Genomic DNA, 17,825 nt, shown 5'->3' with positions numbered 1-17,825 from the left:
TACCTTCAATTTTCAAGGGGATATCTTGTATCTACTTTAATTCCTAGTAGAATTAATCTTGGAAGTTTTCATGAAAGTTTATGGTTTCAACATGATGGTGCGCCTCCACATTATGCTGCAGATGTTCGAAGGTATCTCGACCAAATGTTTACGAACCGATGGATTGGTAGACGTGGACATATTGAATGGCCAGCGAGGTCGCCAGAATTATATCCGTTGGATTTAAGTCTGGCGACTGAAGAATGTTGTTTATGAAACGAAACCAGCAAATATTCAAGAATTAAAAAAGAGAATTCGAACAGAAATAAACAATATTTCTCAAGAAACCATAAACAAGGTTCAACAAGGTTACTGTCAAATACAACAAGGAGTACAGTTCGAACATTCAAAATAGAGTCATGTATTTATTACTGGATTACTTTTCCATTGTTAGATTAATCATTAGAAAAAAAACCAATAAATAATGAATTTCCACTTTTATTAGATATCAATAAAATTTATTTTCTAAGCGTACATCTTTCAAATTCTGTCCGTTAGACCCCAAGTATATCATACCTTATCGGAATCAGCTCATTACGGATTATCTAAAAGTGACACCAAATACAGGGTGTTGCATTAAAAAAAATCCGATGACGTCATCACATTAAGATGGATCACCCTGTATAATGAAATTTTGTTGTGAAATGTTGAATATTAAAATTAAAAATCGACCTGTATCAGGTTTTTGTAAAACGACCTTTGGTTTTGGAAATATCGAATTTTTTCCATACTTTGCGGACACACTGTATGCCATTTCGATATTATACTACTCTGTTCAAAAAATAAGAAATATTAATTTTTTTGTACGTATGTATCTCTCCTCGATAGTCTTCAGATCAATTTTGATTTCATGATATTCAAACTGAATATTGAATTTGAAAATTGCTTCTCAAGGATTACTTTTGAGTTCTGATGAATCGTCGGAGGAAGATGAAAATCACAGAGGGTCCCTAACATTAAAGAATTTCATGAGATGGCGATAAAAATATCTTTACTATACTTTTCTGCATTCTGTTGTCATCCGCATAAAAAAAAATATATAGGTGACTGTAGTAAGTTATGATGACCCGAGGTCACGATGAAATGCTATGAAAATGGAATTCATCTGATTCTACTCGTCTACGTATGTGAACTATAAAATATTTTTTCACTTTCCTATTACAAAAACGAGTTGGTTCAGAAAATATCTTGTATTTCTCTGAACAACACAAAAGTGGCTGAGGTACCTTATAACTCGTCATCTTTCGATTGTCACTCTCACCACAAAATCTTCAGTAAGTATTTTTATAAAAATATGAAACTGGTACCTTTGGTGTACAACAAATTCAAAAACAGTCAATTTTACCAGTCATCAGAAATGCAATATTCTATTTGACGCACGTTTCACCTATCCAACCAGAATCTTCAGGAGATTCAAAAAACTGTTTTTGTTCGTAAAAACCAGATTTGAGATCACAATTACTAAAAACATATTCTTTGAAGTAAGTTGCTGACAGTATCTGGAATCACCCATTTTATTTACCATGCATTCTAACTGACACATTATTAATGAAATGAATAAAATGTTACTCAACGCAACGTGCTTAAAAGTATGTAGGGCAAACTAAAATAACCCCTTACACTCGTTTTGAGGAACGACACACATCCGACAATAACTTGAACAACAAAGAATAATTATTGAGATAACGCTGCTCATTCCTTCCCTGCGTCATCAGTTCGCACACTAAATAAGTCTGTCACAAAAAAAATGTGATCAAAAATATTTGCTTCTGTTTTATTCATGAGGCTAATTGCCACTAAGGAGATGTAGAAGTTTCACTAGCAAACTCTATTCATGAGAAGTATTTGATATCACTATTTCTGATTGAATATACAGATATTAACAAAGATAATTTTAACACTATGTCATTTTACGTGATTCACAAATAATCACATCGTGACAAAAAACATATGTTAAACATATTATATCACTGAAGCGCCAGCCTAATTTATTCTGACATCCTGGTTCATATCTGGCATTTTTTCAATGACTAAGAAATCTGCAGGTATATGCTCAGATCTAAAAATATATTTCAGGCTAATTATGATGTTTCAAATCATCGAGTAGTGTGAGTCAAATTGAGAAAGGAATTGTTTCGAAATTAACATTTACCCAAATATGTACCTAATTATTATGTTGAGCTATAAATGGGTATAAAAGTTTTCCGTTAACCACTTCAAAAGCATTTGGTGTGTAGATTGGCACTATACATTTTTTGAACGGATCAACTCAAAAAATTTAAGTTTGGGTTAATGAAATTATTGCATGAATACTTCATTTTGAAGTGGAATTGACGGATACAATTTTCAAGATGACGACTGGACGCCATCTGGGAAAAACAAATTAAATGGAAAGGGAGGTGTTGCGACAAATTTTTTTGAAGCTCCTGAAAAATGCTTCACAACCCTGGAATATAATATCAATGTCTTCAACTACTACAAAATGGCGGAACTTTTAATAATTGCCTGAATACATCGACATTTTACTACATAATATGAGATAATAAGCTGCAGGTCAGTTCAGAAGATGCTCGATATTTCACGCCGAATATTTTCGAATACAGTAATGTTTGCTAAGTTATTTTTTGTTTATTAAAACGTCAAAAAATGTCAGTATGACAATGAACATTCAGTTAGAATATTCTCATTTAGTTTTCGGTTTTACTAATAGAAAGGTACCACGTCAACAATCTCTAAAATGGTCAATTCTCGTCCATTGAAAGAAAAAATTGCGTAATTTCCACGAGACTGAAAGGATTTTCAGTGAACGTTTTCCGAATCGTCCTATCTGTAGAAAATATTTGAGAGAACTTGTATCCAAATTCACAACTACCGGTAGTGTACATAACAAAAAGCCTTCAGGTCATTCGTCCATTCCGAAAGAACAGCAAGTGCAAATAATTGGTGAGATGGTAGTAAATCCTGAACAGTCTACTTATTCCGTCGCGAATGTTTGTGAGGTGTCTCCTTCTAGTGTGTGGAGACTTCAGAAGAGGAAGGTATCCATATAAAATTAGAATGGTACACCAATTAACTGAAGATGACCCTGATTGAAGAACAGAATTCTGCGAAATCATGACGGAAACCATTGCAAAGCATCCTACTCATCTTCACAATATTTGTTTTAGTGACGAATGTACATTTTTTCTGAACGGCAATGTTCACAGGCAAAATTGCCGTTATTGAAGTGACAGCAACCCTCACGTTTTCCGGGAAACACATACCCAATATCCAGAAAAAATCAACGTTTGGGCAGGAATATTGGAAAACCATAGTGTACGACCTCTATTTATTGAACAAAATTCAACAGTGGAACTGTATTTGAATATGCTGGAAACTACTGTTGACCCTCTCAACACTGAAATTTTCGAAGTGAATTCTGATGTATTCGATATGGATATAGTATTCCCACAAGATGGAACACCACCACATTACTCCAGACAAGTAAGAAACTATTTGGATACTACTTTTCCCGGTCGTTAGATTGGCCGTTGAGGTCCTACAAAATGGCCAGCCCGCTCGCCAGATTTGACACTTCTGAACTTCTTTTTTATGGGGCTTTTTGAAGCAAAAGGTGTACGAAACTGAACCTGCTTCAATATTGAATATACGGCAGAGAATAATAGATATTTGTAGAGATATTGACTTTACTGTGTTCAAAAATGTTCGGATACGCTGTTCATATGTCAAGAAGTTCGAGGCAACCATTTCGAGCATATTCTGAACTGACCTCAAGCTTATTACCTCATATTATGTAGTTAAATGTCAATGTATTGAGGCAATTATTTAAAGTTCCGACATTTTGTAGTAGTTGAAGATATTGACATTATATTACAGGGTAGTGAAGCATTCGTCATGAGCTTCAAAAAGATGTGTCACAAGACCCCGCTTTCCATTTAATTTTTTTCCCAGATGGCGCCCAGTCGCCATCTTGAAAGTTTCATCTGTCAATTTCACTTCAAAATAAAGTATTCATGCATTAATTTCATTATCCCAAATTTCAATTTTTAAAGTTGACCCGTTCAAAAAATAAAGGGGGGCATTGAAGAAATGCACTGTATAGGTAAAGTTTTTCGTTAATCACTTCAAAAGCATTTGGTAAGTAGATTGGCACCATATATATGTTAAAGTAGACGTGATGCATATCGAAGAAGATATGATGAATCAATCCTAAAACTAGTGCAAAACTTTGTGAATATTTTTCTATTAACAATGGTGCGAGAAAAGTCAATGTTTCACCGATTCCACACTTGAATGGTTGTATGTTACACTGTATACATAACTTCGCGCAATTCTTACATCGTCTTCGATAGCCGTGATCGTCTAGTGGTTAGGACCCCACGTTGTGGCCGTGGTAACCCAGGTTCGAATCCTGGTCACGGCATTGTGAAAACATTGTCACGGGAAGACATTTTTTTCTTTTGAATTCAAGTGATTTTTCCTTCATGAAATTATTTCACCTAAAATTGTATTTTATTTTTGTCAATTTTGGAATTTTAAAGTCATAAATATACTTTAGGTTTAGTAATAATTCAATTAAAAAGGTACATTTTTAATTATAGTGCCACTTCAATTAGTATTCTTTTTTTACTCGTAGACTCTTTTTGTTGTATAATTATAGTGGAGTAAAGAAATGTAGGGTTTCACGACTGGCGTCAATATTGATACGTCAAGAACACGTCAGTTGACACGTCAAGAAGAGTACTTCGACCACGCCACTGACGATGACTGCCGCAGTTACATTCGAAACGTTTGGAAATCATAACCAAAGAAGACCACGGCAAAACACGTAAAATGACCTTAATATTGTGGAGCAGTTCCTTTCTTCAGTCAAACCTTCAATTATGTTTTCAAATAATGTTTTGGAAAAGGCACTGAAGATATTTTCAATAAAGAGTCGTCACAAGGTTTATTGTCAATAGGGAGAGCTAACAAAATTTCTGAAAACAACTGAGGAAAACAATTTTCTCTCGACGCGCGTTTCGGTAAAGTATCATCATCAGGAGAAGTTTTCACCGGTCGGTAGCCAAGCGGTTCGGCGTGGGTGATTTGTTCACTCACTCGAATTGACTGCCGTGTTGGTCGGTGGTTCAAGCCCTAGTCTGAACGATCGATCTTCACTTGCTATCGTCCAACCCGTGTTAGGAATCACACGTTAAAAGGTAAGACCTCGTTAATCCTTAGCTCGCACAAGTTTCGACTTCTGAGGGTTGTCGTTCGTAGGGGTGCGACAGCTGGTTAACGGAAAAACAGATTTTAAACAAAACAGACAGACAGATATTCGTGATTTCTTGCCTTTTTTGGCAAGTTTTCTATTGTTCAACATTAACGGAGTAGTAGAAAACTACATAAAGTTTTTCTTGTGTGTTGAAAACATGTTTGCTGAAGGAGTCAATATTTTCAAAACTTCTTTAGGTGTTTAACCTTCACACAACATAAAAATCTCTATAAAAATATATAAATGAGAAATTGTGGGAGCGTAATAAAAGAAAATTGGAAAATCAAATAAATCATTGTTCACTGTGGTTCTGGCGTTGAATGTCATTATTACGCCTTGGTCAAAGAAGAAACGGACTGGTTTAAGTTTAACGATAGTCGTGTCACGAAGTGTTCTGGCGATGCATTGAATTTATTGGAGCCTCTGGAGACACCCTACATTTTGTTTTATGAGAGAGAGGGCATTGTTAGATCAAGATCTTCAGATGATGTGGTGCTGCAGGTTTTTCCGGGTTTTCCTGCAGCTGAAAAAGCAAATGCGCCACTGGAATCAATGAAGTCGCCCCGGAGCGCCAATTAATTTTTATTGTTGTATTTATTTTATTTTTATCGTTGTTTTAACACATTGTAATAATTACAGAATTAAATTTAATTATAAATCATTGAGTTGGAATTAAATATTCACCAACCCTTAACTAACCTCTTATATTTCAAACAAAACTAGAGCACGACTTGCTATCCATTTGTTTTATGAGGAATCCTCATTTTGAATAATCTCCGATTTGGACACACATTAACCGATTAAAATCGGACCAAACCATCACAGCAAAGCCCTATTGTGAGGAAATCGACGAAATGTACCGAAAATTGCGTCAGCAGCAGCCGACACTGGTCAATAGAAGAGGTCCGATTCTGCTACACGACAACGCCCGTCCGCACGTTTAACAAATCACCGTTCGAAAATTAAATGAATAGAGGGTCAAAGTCCTGCCTCACCCACCATACTCCCCAGACCTCCCATCAAAAGACCACCATCTTTTCAAGTACTTCAAGTACTTTCTCACTGGTGGAACCTTTGCCAATCAGCACCAGACAACAAATAGCCTTTGTCGACTTCAACGAATCCCGAGCACACAGTTTTCATGCTTACGGAATTAATCGACTTATATTACGTTGGCAAAAGTGTACTGACTCAATTGACACTTATGTTGACTAAATTGAATGAGAATTCACTGAGACATTACAGTTTAAAGTAGACTCATAGAAACGGACAAAACTTTTGAGACAACCTAATATAATCCTTGAATATCTGCAAAATATTGCAAAATTATTACAACGGAACTTGGTATTCATTGTTATTTTTAGATATATTTATGCACAAAAATTCTTAATGAATCAACAGTTTCATTGGCATTGAATATGAAGGAATAGAGCTTGAACATTTCCACAAGCAACTTCCCCATTGTTTCCTATCTCCCTTCGTGTTTGTTGAATTCACGGTAGACGATAAGATTAAAACGTTTTCCTGGCCGCAAACATTGGAAAATGGGAGTGAGATCAATAAATTGTTTCCACATCAGTTTCATTACTCGGAACTGATAAAAAAATGTTATGCCGATTGTATTATCATTCAAAGGAAATATATAAACCAAGAATCTACAATTTTTCTTAGAATTCTCAGTTTCTTCTGTCAGTTATATCAAATTCATGATATTTCCAAACACTGGGTCCATTCAACAAGATTATTTTCAGAAAAAACTTTTCCATTTCTCCAATAGTACTAACGAAACAGGAAAAACAAAGGAAAGTATTGCCAAATATTATTGAAAGTTCTTCAAGAAAATATGTAGACTTTCTTCAGATACTAACTTAGAAAAAATTGTATATAAAAGAAGTATCTACTTCTTTAAATTGGAAGGGGTATATTTTTAGAAGAGGTTAATTTTTTGGGAAACAAAGGTTTTGTATTTCTTCTTCTCCATATTTATAAAAAAAATTGAGAATCTTCCAATAAAAGGAAGAAATCAATAAATTCTAAAATAAATTCTTAGCAGATATGTAGATCATGCAAAGAAGCAAAGTTCAGAAACATAATAAAAAGCCGACTCGAAACAAGTACTTTCATACAGTGCATTTCTTTAATGTCAACTCAAAAAATTGAAATTTGAGATGATGAAAAAAATTAAATGGAAAGAGGAGTCTTGTGACACATCATTTTGAAGCTCCTGTCGAATATTTCACAACCCTTTTGAGTTGACCCGTTCAAAAAATTAAAGGGGGCGGCATTAAAGAAATACACTGTATAAATATTGAGTTATACGAATGAAAAAATACTGTCGAAACAACTTCAATATGAACATTGAATTATATAAATCACTTTCTTCTGTTCAGTTTATACTACAAACTTTCGTTATGGAATTGAATCAGACATCATTCACAAGATTGCTATACAATATGGTATATCAAAGAGTTGAAATTCTGGACATCCGATGTTTTGGAATGAAACACTTGCCTTATAGGCCTTTTCATCACAATTTTTTGTGCGCATGCGTCAGTATCAGCCATCTTTTTCGTACTGTTTTTTGTAAACAAAAATGTTTGAAAATTGAAATATACATTGAAGTTCATTAACTGTAAAAAAGTGAAAAAAAAATAAAGTTGTAAGTCAAAATAATCAGAAAAAAATGTTTATACTCCATTATAATTATGTTGTCTGCACAAAAAGGAACAACAAAACGGTGTTGTTATGTAGTATGTAAAAGTATTACACGATACAAATCATTCAAAACCAACACATACTATTTTATTAATTTTCCAAAGCCTTGTCTTGAATATCGAAAAAAAAAATCAAATCATCAAACAAATTACATATTGAAGCATGTGCGATATGTGAATTATGAGTGAAAAAAATGTGGCAGGAGTGACCGAGGCTTTAAATCTACACTACATTTCATTTGAGAAAGTGGTACAACTGAATAAAACCCTGATACTTTAATTTATCAGGAATTTCAACATACGTACATTATTCCTTATTGCATTTTTGACTGTAAATTTCATAAATATCATATATATTATGTTGTATTAAATATTTCCCTCTAATAAAAATTACTAAACATATTCAATTCAGTATTTACATATTTGTCTAATTAATAATGTCATATATACAGCCTCAAAATATTAATATCTTGATTTATTTATTAATTCCATAAGTAATACTCTTGTCGAATGAAATATATTTTCAATTACATCAAATAAATTGACATTATTAAATAATATTTTTTATATGTTTTTAGATAGTAAACAAATGCTGATGCCTAACCTCTCAATCATCACTTTTTTTCCTTTTTGCGGACGCCCATGACGTTTTAACCACCTTTTTAATTGTTTACAATTATGAGCCTCAACTGAATTATAAACAAGGGAAGCACCATCAATGGTTTTTTTTTTCAATAATTTATTTGTTTATAGAGATAATATTCCTTGCCCAGCTATTGTTGATTAAAACAGTACGAATGTTTTGAAATACCGCCATTTCAATATGACGGCTACGCTTGCGCTCGTCTTATGATGAAAAGGCATATTTCTTCTTCGTGCAATAGCTATACAGTAGCTTCAGAGTAAAGACACGTTTGAAGAAGCTATTGTATATCGAAACACGTGTTGCGTTTTTTAAATACTGTTTGGTGGAAATCACACAGTAAAGAGTTTCTGGAATATAATATATTATGAATTGAGAATTCATATAAGGAGTTTTATTTTTAAACATTAACATATTTTTCGAATATAAATATTGTGTAATAAATTCAAAAGATTGCAAAACCTGCTATAAGTTCTCGTACAATTTTTCGGCAACTTTTGGAAATGTTATGAAGTAAACTTTGAACTTTGAACCCCAAATTTACATGTAAACATATAATTGAAGTTGGATGAAACTAATATTCAAGTGATGAAAAAGTAAACATTACAAAGTCAATTGGCAAGCCACTGTCCAATTCTTCAAAGCCGAAAATGCATTTAGTTTTCCCTTTTAGGTACTTTTCGTGTTTATGTATACATTCAATGTAATTAATAATATTGGTTTCCTGTATACAAAGAAAAATCTTCGTTGCTTTCGCAAACGTTGCAGAATATAATAATATACCAGTAAATGTGTCATTAAGGAACTGACATTTGTGATTTTATCTTAGGAGAGATGGTTGTCCCAGTTTCTAACACGATATCTAACGCCTTGATAAACAATTGTACCAGAGGCGTACCGTTTTGAACGCAGCTGAATTAGAGTCACTACGAGACATGGAATTAATATATCTTCTCTTTTTCGTTTGAGTTCTTTTGTGTACGTTTAAAAAATGTTCTTAGCTATTGAAGAAGTGAATGCCAGTAGATTCTGATAACGTTGGGTGATTAAATGCGAAGCAGTGGGTTTCAATTTGCCACAGAGCTTACAAGCAGTATTAATTTTCTGATTGATTCGGCCGTTACTTGATGAAGATCCATAGTAATTTCATAAACTACACCTCACTATTTGATCTCCACAAACTTTATTTGAAAAATATGTATCACATGTTTCGCTGACACAGTAGTTTTATCAAGTGATTTGATAAATCGCTTGATAGACTACTTGATAAAGCTACTGTGATTTGATAAATCACTTGATAAATCACTTGATAAAGCTACTGCGTTAACGAAACATGTTGTGATATATATTTTTTAAATAAAGTTTGTGAAGATCAAATCGTGATGTGTAGTTTATGAAAAAAGCAGTATTAGCTTAAACCAAAACATTAGAGCATGATGTTTCTCAACAAGCAAGATCCTGAGTGAGAAGCGAGTATGTTGACTACCCTGATTGAAAAGTCATCTATCGAGTCTTCCAACAGGGACTTTGACAATTAATGACAGCCATCTTGAAGCTACATCTGTCAAATTAGTTGTCATTTATTCAGACTGTTTTGCCAAATGTTGGCAAATGTTGTGGAATTGGCTGTGGTGGTAGTGTGCCCCACTCACGATCGGAAGACCGTGGGTTCGATTCCCGCCTCGACCAGATATTTTTCTCGAGAGAATTTATCTGGTTAAAGCTGGGATGATTCTGCAACTGTGTTAGGAATCACACGTTAAAAGGTAAGACCTCGTTAGTCCTTAGCTCGCACAAGTTCTCAACTTCTGAGAGTTGTCGTTCCTATGACGGCGACAGCTGATTGACGGAAAAACAGATTTTAAACAGATTTTTTTTAAACAGAAATCACCATTGACGGATATAGCATTCAACAAAACGTGCAAATAACAAATTTTTTCATCAAAATGGGTGTTCTGTTCAGGCAACAACAGCGCGCTTCGCCCATTTTACGGTCGCCATAATCATTTTAGACTATTCGCAATATGGTGGTTGAATTTGAGTACACTGGACTCAAATTCACTGGTGCAGTGAACGATCGACCAATACCCGTACGTAGCCGAAACGCAAAATGTGCCGAAAACATCGCCGCTGTTTTTGTGAGTGTGTAGACTTTTCGCAGAACCAACTTGGCAAATTTTGCGTCGTGACTTGGGCCTGCACCCGTACAAAATTCAACTCATCAGGAACTGAAGGTGAACAACAATAAACAACGCTGAATGGGTTCTGGAGCAGGCTCATTTCTGAATGAATCGGTAAGTGATCAAACAAAATTGTCGAATTTGGGACGATGCCAATCTACATGAGATGCAATAGCGTCCAAAGCATCCCGAAAAAGTCACTGTTAGGTGTGGATTTTGGGCCAGGCCATCACTGTCAACGGCGAGTACTATAGGTCGATGATTACCAACTCCTTTTGGTCTGAATTGGATGATCTGGCAGAGTTGCCAACCGTAGTGGAATTCCGCAGTTGTAGCGGAATTTACTCGACGCTAGCGGCGTAGCGGATTTGAACATGAAGTAGCGGAATTTTCTACAAATAATCAATACTGAAAAAAATATGGAAGAAGGAGAGGCAATGGACAGCACTTGAAGCTGACAGCTGACACTTGAATAATTGAATGCACAGTTAATACTGTTCTATCATTCATGATGTTATACCTTTGGTGGGTTCAGAGACACGGCGAAGGGGAGCTGTCATGATAGGGGCCTTGGCACCTCGCTTTCGCTCTGGGCTCGACCATCGGTGCAACTGGCTGATAGAGTCTTGAAATAAATACTAATAGTTATTTTTGATACTAGTTACTAGTTATTGATGCCTAAGTGATATCGAACAAGTTGAACGAAGTACAAGCTCTGTGGTACAAATGATTTCGGTTTCTAACCTCTCGATGCACGTGGCACCTCCAGAGAAGTTCACCTTCTCAACTCCGGCGTTTCCAACGATTTATATATCAGTTTCGGGCCTATCATCCAAATCTGATAAGGAGAAAATTGATATTCTCATGTATGTGATTGGTGATGGGTGGTCACTGACTTTTGCGACACAACCAACTACATACGAAGATACGCTGAAGCATTCGAAGATTATTTTCACAACTCACGATTTGATCTCCACAAACCTTATTTAAAAAAAATATATCACAAGATGTTTCGTTAGCACACTAGCTTTGTCAAGTGATTGGAATGCCTGTACATGTACATTGACTACATATATTCAAATCACTTGCCAAAGCTACTGTGCTAGCGAAACATGTTGTGATACAGTGTGTAGCAACGAAAACTTAACAGAGCCGTTTTTGAATATAAAAAGTAAGTTTTTAAAAAACGTCGATTTCTAATCAAAGGGGGACACCTTTCAGACTGATCAGATTTTTTGTAGTACGCACCTCCTCGGAGGGGTGCGTCCGACGACCCTTATTTAGATAGGGATAGTAGGTCGGGTGGCACCTTGTTTTAAAAGTCTTTCGAATACCTTTACAACTCTGTTGAAATAACATTTTTGTAACGATTAGTTTTCGAGATAATTTGACGTTGAAATTGCCAGGTTAATAATACATTAGACATACCACTCGGTAACTTGTATGCCTACATAAAAAAAATTTCGAGCAGTTCTTCTTATCAGTTTTTTGTTAAATAGAATATTCCCAATACCCACTCCTTTTCTTCCAGTTTTCATTAGTACATCGTTCGATTGTTTTGTTTACACGGGTCGTGTATTGTTATTTGTTTAAAAATGCCTTACACTACTGCTGAAAGGGTTTCAGTTATTGCTTTGCTTTTTGACAACAACCAAAATGCTAATAGAACATCAATTTTATTTAACGAGAAAAACCCTGGTAAACACTTAAGCAGAAATCACGTTCTGGATTTGGTCACAAAATTCAGGGAGACAGGTTCGGTTTTAAATAAGAAAAGAAATGTTCAGAGAAGGGTAGTGAATGACGATAATGCGATTGGAGTGATTGGTCAAGTCATCGCCAATCCCAGGTTAAGTACCAGAGGTTTACTAGCAATGGCCGGAATAAGCCATATGAGCGCATAGCGCATAAAAAAATATTGATTATTGAAGTGAAAAGTATCAAAGAAGGAGGAATAAGGTGTAAAGGTGACCTAGTGAATAAATGCTTGTGTTTTTAAATAGTTTATTTCGTGAAAAAGAAGGCTGAAAAGTCGTCCTTTTCTGAACTTGGAAGGGCCGTAACTTTTTAAATAAGGGAGAGCGCCGCTTTCGGATTCGTAATCTACCATCAAAATACGTAAGTACAGTCAAAAATTTTTTCAAAATCGCCGGGTGTCCACAAAACGGAAATTTACCGAAAAAAGCATCGCTCTCCCTTATTTACAAAGTTACAGCTCTTCAAAGTTCAGAAAATGTCAACTTTTCAGCCTTCTTTTTTGCAAGATAAACTATTTAAAAACACAAGCCTTCATTTACCAGGTCACCTTTACATCTTATTCTTCCTTAATTGACTCTTTTCAATTCAACATTCAATAAAATAATAATAATGTTAAAATATAGGAATATTGACAGCATCAGTCGTACCAACTATGCCATTACATTTTTTAAAATTTTTATTGGAAATATGACAATTGTTGCAGTGAAAAGTGTCAAGGAAGGAGGCATAAGGTGTAAAAATGACCTAGTGAATAATTGCTTGTGTTTCCAAATAGTTTATCTTGTGAAAAAGAAGGCTCAAAAGTTGCCCTTTTCTGAACTTTGAAGTGCCGTAACTTTGTAAATAAGGGCGTAGCTTTTGTCTTTCGGTAATCTACGCATCAAAATACGTAAGTACACTCAAAAAATTTTTCAAAATCGCCGGGTGCCCTCAAAACAAATACCTGTTTACCAAGAAATCATTAGAAAAGTAAACCAAAATTTTATCAAATATCTGGAGACCTTAGTAACTATCTGGTTTATTGCTGGAAATTTTGAGCACATTAATTTAAAAAGCAGTACACATTTGTTTTCTGTTGTCCAAATATTCTATCAATATTCGTACTGATTTGATTATTTAATTCATGTACGTGAAACATATTTCACTCAATATCGACGTCAGATTGTTTATCATCTTTGTAATTGATGAGTACAAAGCAAGTTCGTGAATAAAATATTACACGACAACAAATAAAATAAACAAAGAATATTCAAACCTGAATGAATAAAAAGGAGCGCGCGAATTCGAAAACAATTCCTACTTACCAGGCTATCGCTCAAAACTTCCCGTTTCATCCTATTAACTCTTCCCTCAGATGCATTCAAACTTAAACAAAACACAACAATAACAAAAACACTGTAGCACCACCTCCTACACAAGTTTTTAAAAAAACTCGATCGACCGTTGAACACGCACATTTCGACTCGGCTGTCTTTTGTTCAAAAACAAAGAAATCGAAAGTCCTCGCGAGATATCTGCTAATCATCTACTGAGTTACAAAAAACATTAAACAATTATACAGATATGATAGGAAGTTGCCAAACCGCAAGTAGGCTCATTCATAATTTTCTCCGTGTTGGGTTTTTTATAGTGACTGTGGTTCTTTCTTCCTTCAAATCCATTCTCCACATAATTTCAATGAAGTTTGTGCGCAGACAATTCAGAACCAATTTGTATCGATAAAGTAAACACTACGGAAGAAAAATAAAAATCGCAGTAGGCCGATGCAACAGACGTCGCCTACTTCGCGGACGAACTAAAACAGAGAGAGTATGCTTTGGTCTGAGTGCACGAGTGCGTTATTCAGCTGTCTCTATCATAAGAATGAGACGCGAATATCCAGTCAGCTGGGTGTGTGAGCTTTCAGCTTTTTTTCAGAAGGACAGGTCATACTCAGTTGGGAGTTCGCTGAAGTTGCAACTTCTAGGGCAATGTCGTGTTCAGGAAGGGTCCGATATTGGGGAACGTAATAGACTCAATAATCAATAAAAAGCGGTAATTTATCATTAGGAAATATACAGGTCGTTCTTTTTAGCCGATTTTGTTATTGCTATCTCTGAAACGGAAAGATCTACAAGATCAGTAGAGAAGCACAGAAGTTTTCTATTTTGGGGAACTGGAATGATCTCTTTTCAGATCGAAAACATCAGTTATTGTTTTTGAAATATTTGCCAAAAACTAGAATCATCAAATTGTGTTCCTTGGCTCAAATGCTTTCATTTCGAATGATATGAAAAAGGCAGAGGAACTCTCAATACTGTTTCATATTTGTTATAATCTGAAATAAAACAATTTGAAATGCGATGTTTCGTTCTCTAGATTTCATCAATAATTCAATAAATTTAAACAAGGAGCTCTAGTTTTTTCTTCGATTTTTGTAGCAACTCTAATAACAAGTTCAGCTATGTATTACAATACAGGTCCATATTAAAAAAAAATTAGTTGATGATGCAATATAATGAACGAAACGTCGCATACTAAATTGGTTCACATCAGAATATGAGGAATATGAAACAGTATCGAAAGTTCCTATGCTTTTTTGTATCATTCGAAATGGAGGCGGTAGAATAAAATAATACTTGAAGAATTTCACAGCATATCGAGAGGAATACTCATAGACAATAAACGAAGAAGGAAAGAAGGAATGGAAGAAAGGAAATGATAAAACAAAACAAAAAAGAGAAGGAAAGAAAGGAATAAAAGAAAAGAATAGAAATGTCAAGACAAACAAGACAAGACAAGACTTACAAGACAGACAAAGCAAGGCAATACAGACAAAGCGAGGCAATACAGACAAGATAGGCAGGATAGGACAAGACAAAAAAAATAGAAAGACGAAATAAGACAAGACAAGACTATAGAGCAATTTTTTTTCTTCATTTGGAAAACAATAAAAGTTACGTTTACTTACTTGAAGATAGGAGACAAATAGTGAAGATTGGGGTTCTGAAAAACACAATGCTAATGGTGTATCTCAGGGATCCATTCTCGGACCTTTTCTGTATCAAGTATTTGCAAATGATCTATTAGTGTATCTGAATGGAAAGTCTGCCATTCACTGTATATATTACGCTGATGATATTCATACTGGTTATTGAAGAAGATCTAAACACTGTTATAAATATAGCTGAAAACACTTTCGGTAGAGTTATCACTTGGTGTGAAAAAAACAACTTGATAATAAATAAAACAAAAACTAGTAGGTTACCTACAATTCATGGTATGACGACAACACCATGAGGTGAGTCTATACCAGAATACCGAATTACAATTGGATCGCAGAACAACAATCAAATTGTTAGCAGTTACTTTTGATAACAACTTGCAATGGAAGTCACAAATGAATAATTTGTGTGAAAAGCTCAGAAATTCCTGTTATTCTCTCAGGTATCTCTCCAATCACTGCAGTCAAGAGATTCCACTTACGCTTTATTACGCGAATTTTACTGAACTGGGGCACAAGCTCTTCTGTGGACCGAGTGTTCATGATACAGAAGTATGCAGTTAGGATTATTGCTAAGTTGGGAGTTAGGGATTCCTCTAGGGGTGCAGTTCAGAAGTGAAAAATATTAACAGTTGTAGGAATATACATACTTGAGGCATGCACATATGTATACCGCAATAAAAACAAATTGGCTGCCAACAGATCCTCACTTACCCATTTGACACGAAATGGCCACTTACTTTTACCCAGTCAACATCGAAGTGCTCTCTACCAAAAAAGTTTTGAATATCAGGGATGCAAACTGTATAACAAACTTCCCGACGACATTAAAGTTTCAGAAAATGTACATATTTTCAAGAGAAAATTTAAGAAACTCTTATTGTCAAAAAACTTCTACACTATTGAGGACTTTGAGCCGTAACTTCATTTCCGTGTGAAGTGAACGATTTATTTAATATACACCTTTTTTATACATACGTAGAATTAGTAACTTTAATATATTTTATATGTATACTTTATATTATTTGTAATAATTGTTTGTGACGTGGATGTGATAGTCCTATACACATCCAGAGATATTTAATCATTCTAGTCATTCATATGTATATACATTTCCTTATATCATTTCTCTAATTGAATTTATTAACGTTTTCCTCTTTTTTATTTGCATTATCATGTTGTTGATGTGCAAACTAATTTGTGAAAATAAAGAAATTATTTTTTCCCGAAGTATGCGCTGATCAGACCCTATCCCCGAAGCCTCGATACATTCGGGAGGGCGCGCCAGCATTATCAACCAACGACCACTCCCCACACCATGGGGTACGTGATCATTAGATTATTATTTTTTTTAACCGTATTTTGCGCTGGTCAGGCCCTATCCCCCGAAGCCCCGGTACATTCGGGAGAGGGCGCCAGCATTATAAACCAATGACCACTCCCTACACCGTGGTGATCATTGGGTCCAAGAATCATGTGCCCTGAGGCCAAGAATGACAGCCTTCTGCATCTGTCCGGTTAAGATTTTTGCCTCAGTGCGGCAAGCCGGTATGATTTTAAGATTCGAGAGTAGAGAGGGCATCATTCCACCAATGACTCCAATAATCAGAACAACCATCTGGACAGAGTGGTCTGGATAGAGTCTGCGGAGTTCGAAGAGAAAATCTCGATATTTCATCCGTTTTTCCTCCTCTTTCCGGACGAAATTCGTCTCGCCAGGAGCTAAAAACTCCACGACAAATATCGTCTTGCTCTGATGGTCGAGAAGGACTACATCACCCAACCAGCAAAGTTGTTTTATAATTCCATGGTGTTGCAACAGTTTTATTTCATTAATATTTTATAATTACTTCCAAAATGCTAATTGATTGTATTAGATGATCGGTGAACACAATACAGTTGTAGGCAATAAAAGTGTTTTATAAATTTGTCATAGAAACGTTTATGAAATAAAATTAAAAAACCATTATAAAATAGTCAGGAAATTATCACAGAAACGTTTTTAAAACTAACTTATAAAACTTATTTTCCTATAAAAGTAAATTGTTATGTAGCAGTTTTATAACACTTTTCTGCGAGATTTTTATGATAGTTATAAAACTATTTCAAGTTTATTTTATAACTGTTTCCTGTAGCTTTAATGAAATTATTTTATTAGAATGCTTTCAGACACTATTTTATTTTCATTACTATATTGTCACCTCAATGATAATTTCCCAACTACTTTATAGTATGGTATATTCACAACAAT

General features: G+C 34.9%; 1 protein-coding gene and 1 non-coding gene across 2 annotated transcripts in view; one reads left to right on the top strand and one right to left on the bottom strand.

Moving 5' to 3' along the window:
- The window catches only part of LOC111514362 (matrix metalloproteinase-2), a 346,057-nt gene extending 331,656 nt beyond the window's left edge, over nt 1-14,401 (bottom strand). Inside the window, exon 1 of the mRNA XM_074184801.1 lies at nt 13,896-14,401. Within this exon, the coding sequence (XP_074040902.1) occupies nt 13,896-14,048 (153 nt within the window). The 5' untranslated portion in view covers nt 14,049-14,401. The remainder of the gene's footprint in view (nt 1-13,895) is intronic.
- TRNAH-GUG (transfer RNA histidin (anticodon GUG)) lies at nt 4,391-4,462 on the top strand. The gene has a single exon. It is a non-coding gene; the product is annotated as a tRNA-His (tRNA).
- Nucleotides 14,402-17,825: the final 3,424 nt, after the last annotated feature.

The sequence above is a fragment of the Leptinotarsa decemlineata genome, unplaced genomic scaffold (assembly GCF_025532065.1).
Source record: "Leptinotarsa decemlineata unplaced genomic scaffold, Ldec_3_MD MMD2_tig00026358_RagTag_RagTag, whole genome shotgun sequence".
NCBI lineage: Eukaryota > Metazoa > Arthropoda > Insecta > Coleoptera > Chrysomelidae > Leptinotarsa > Leptinotarsa decemlineata.
This window is presented reverse-complemented; position numbering and strand designations above follow the sequence as displayed.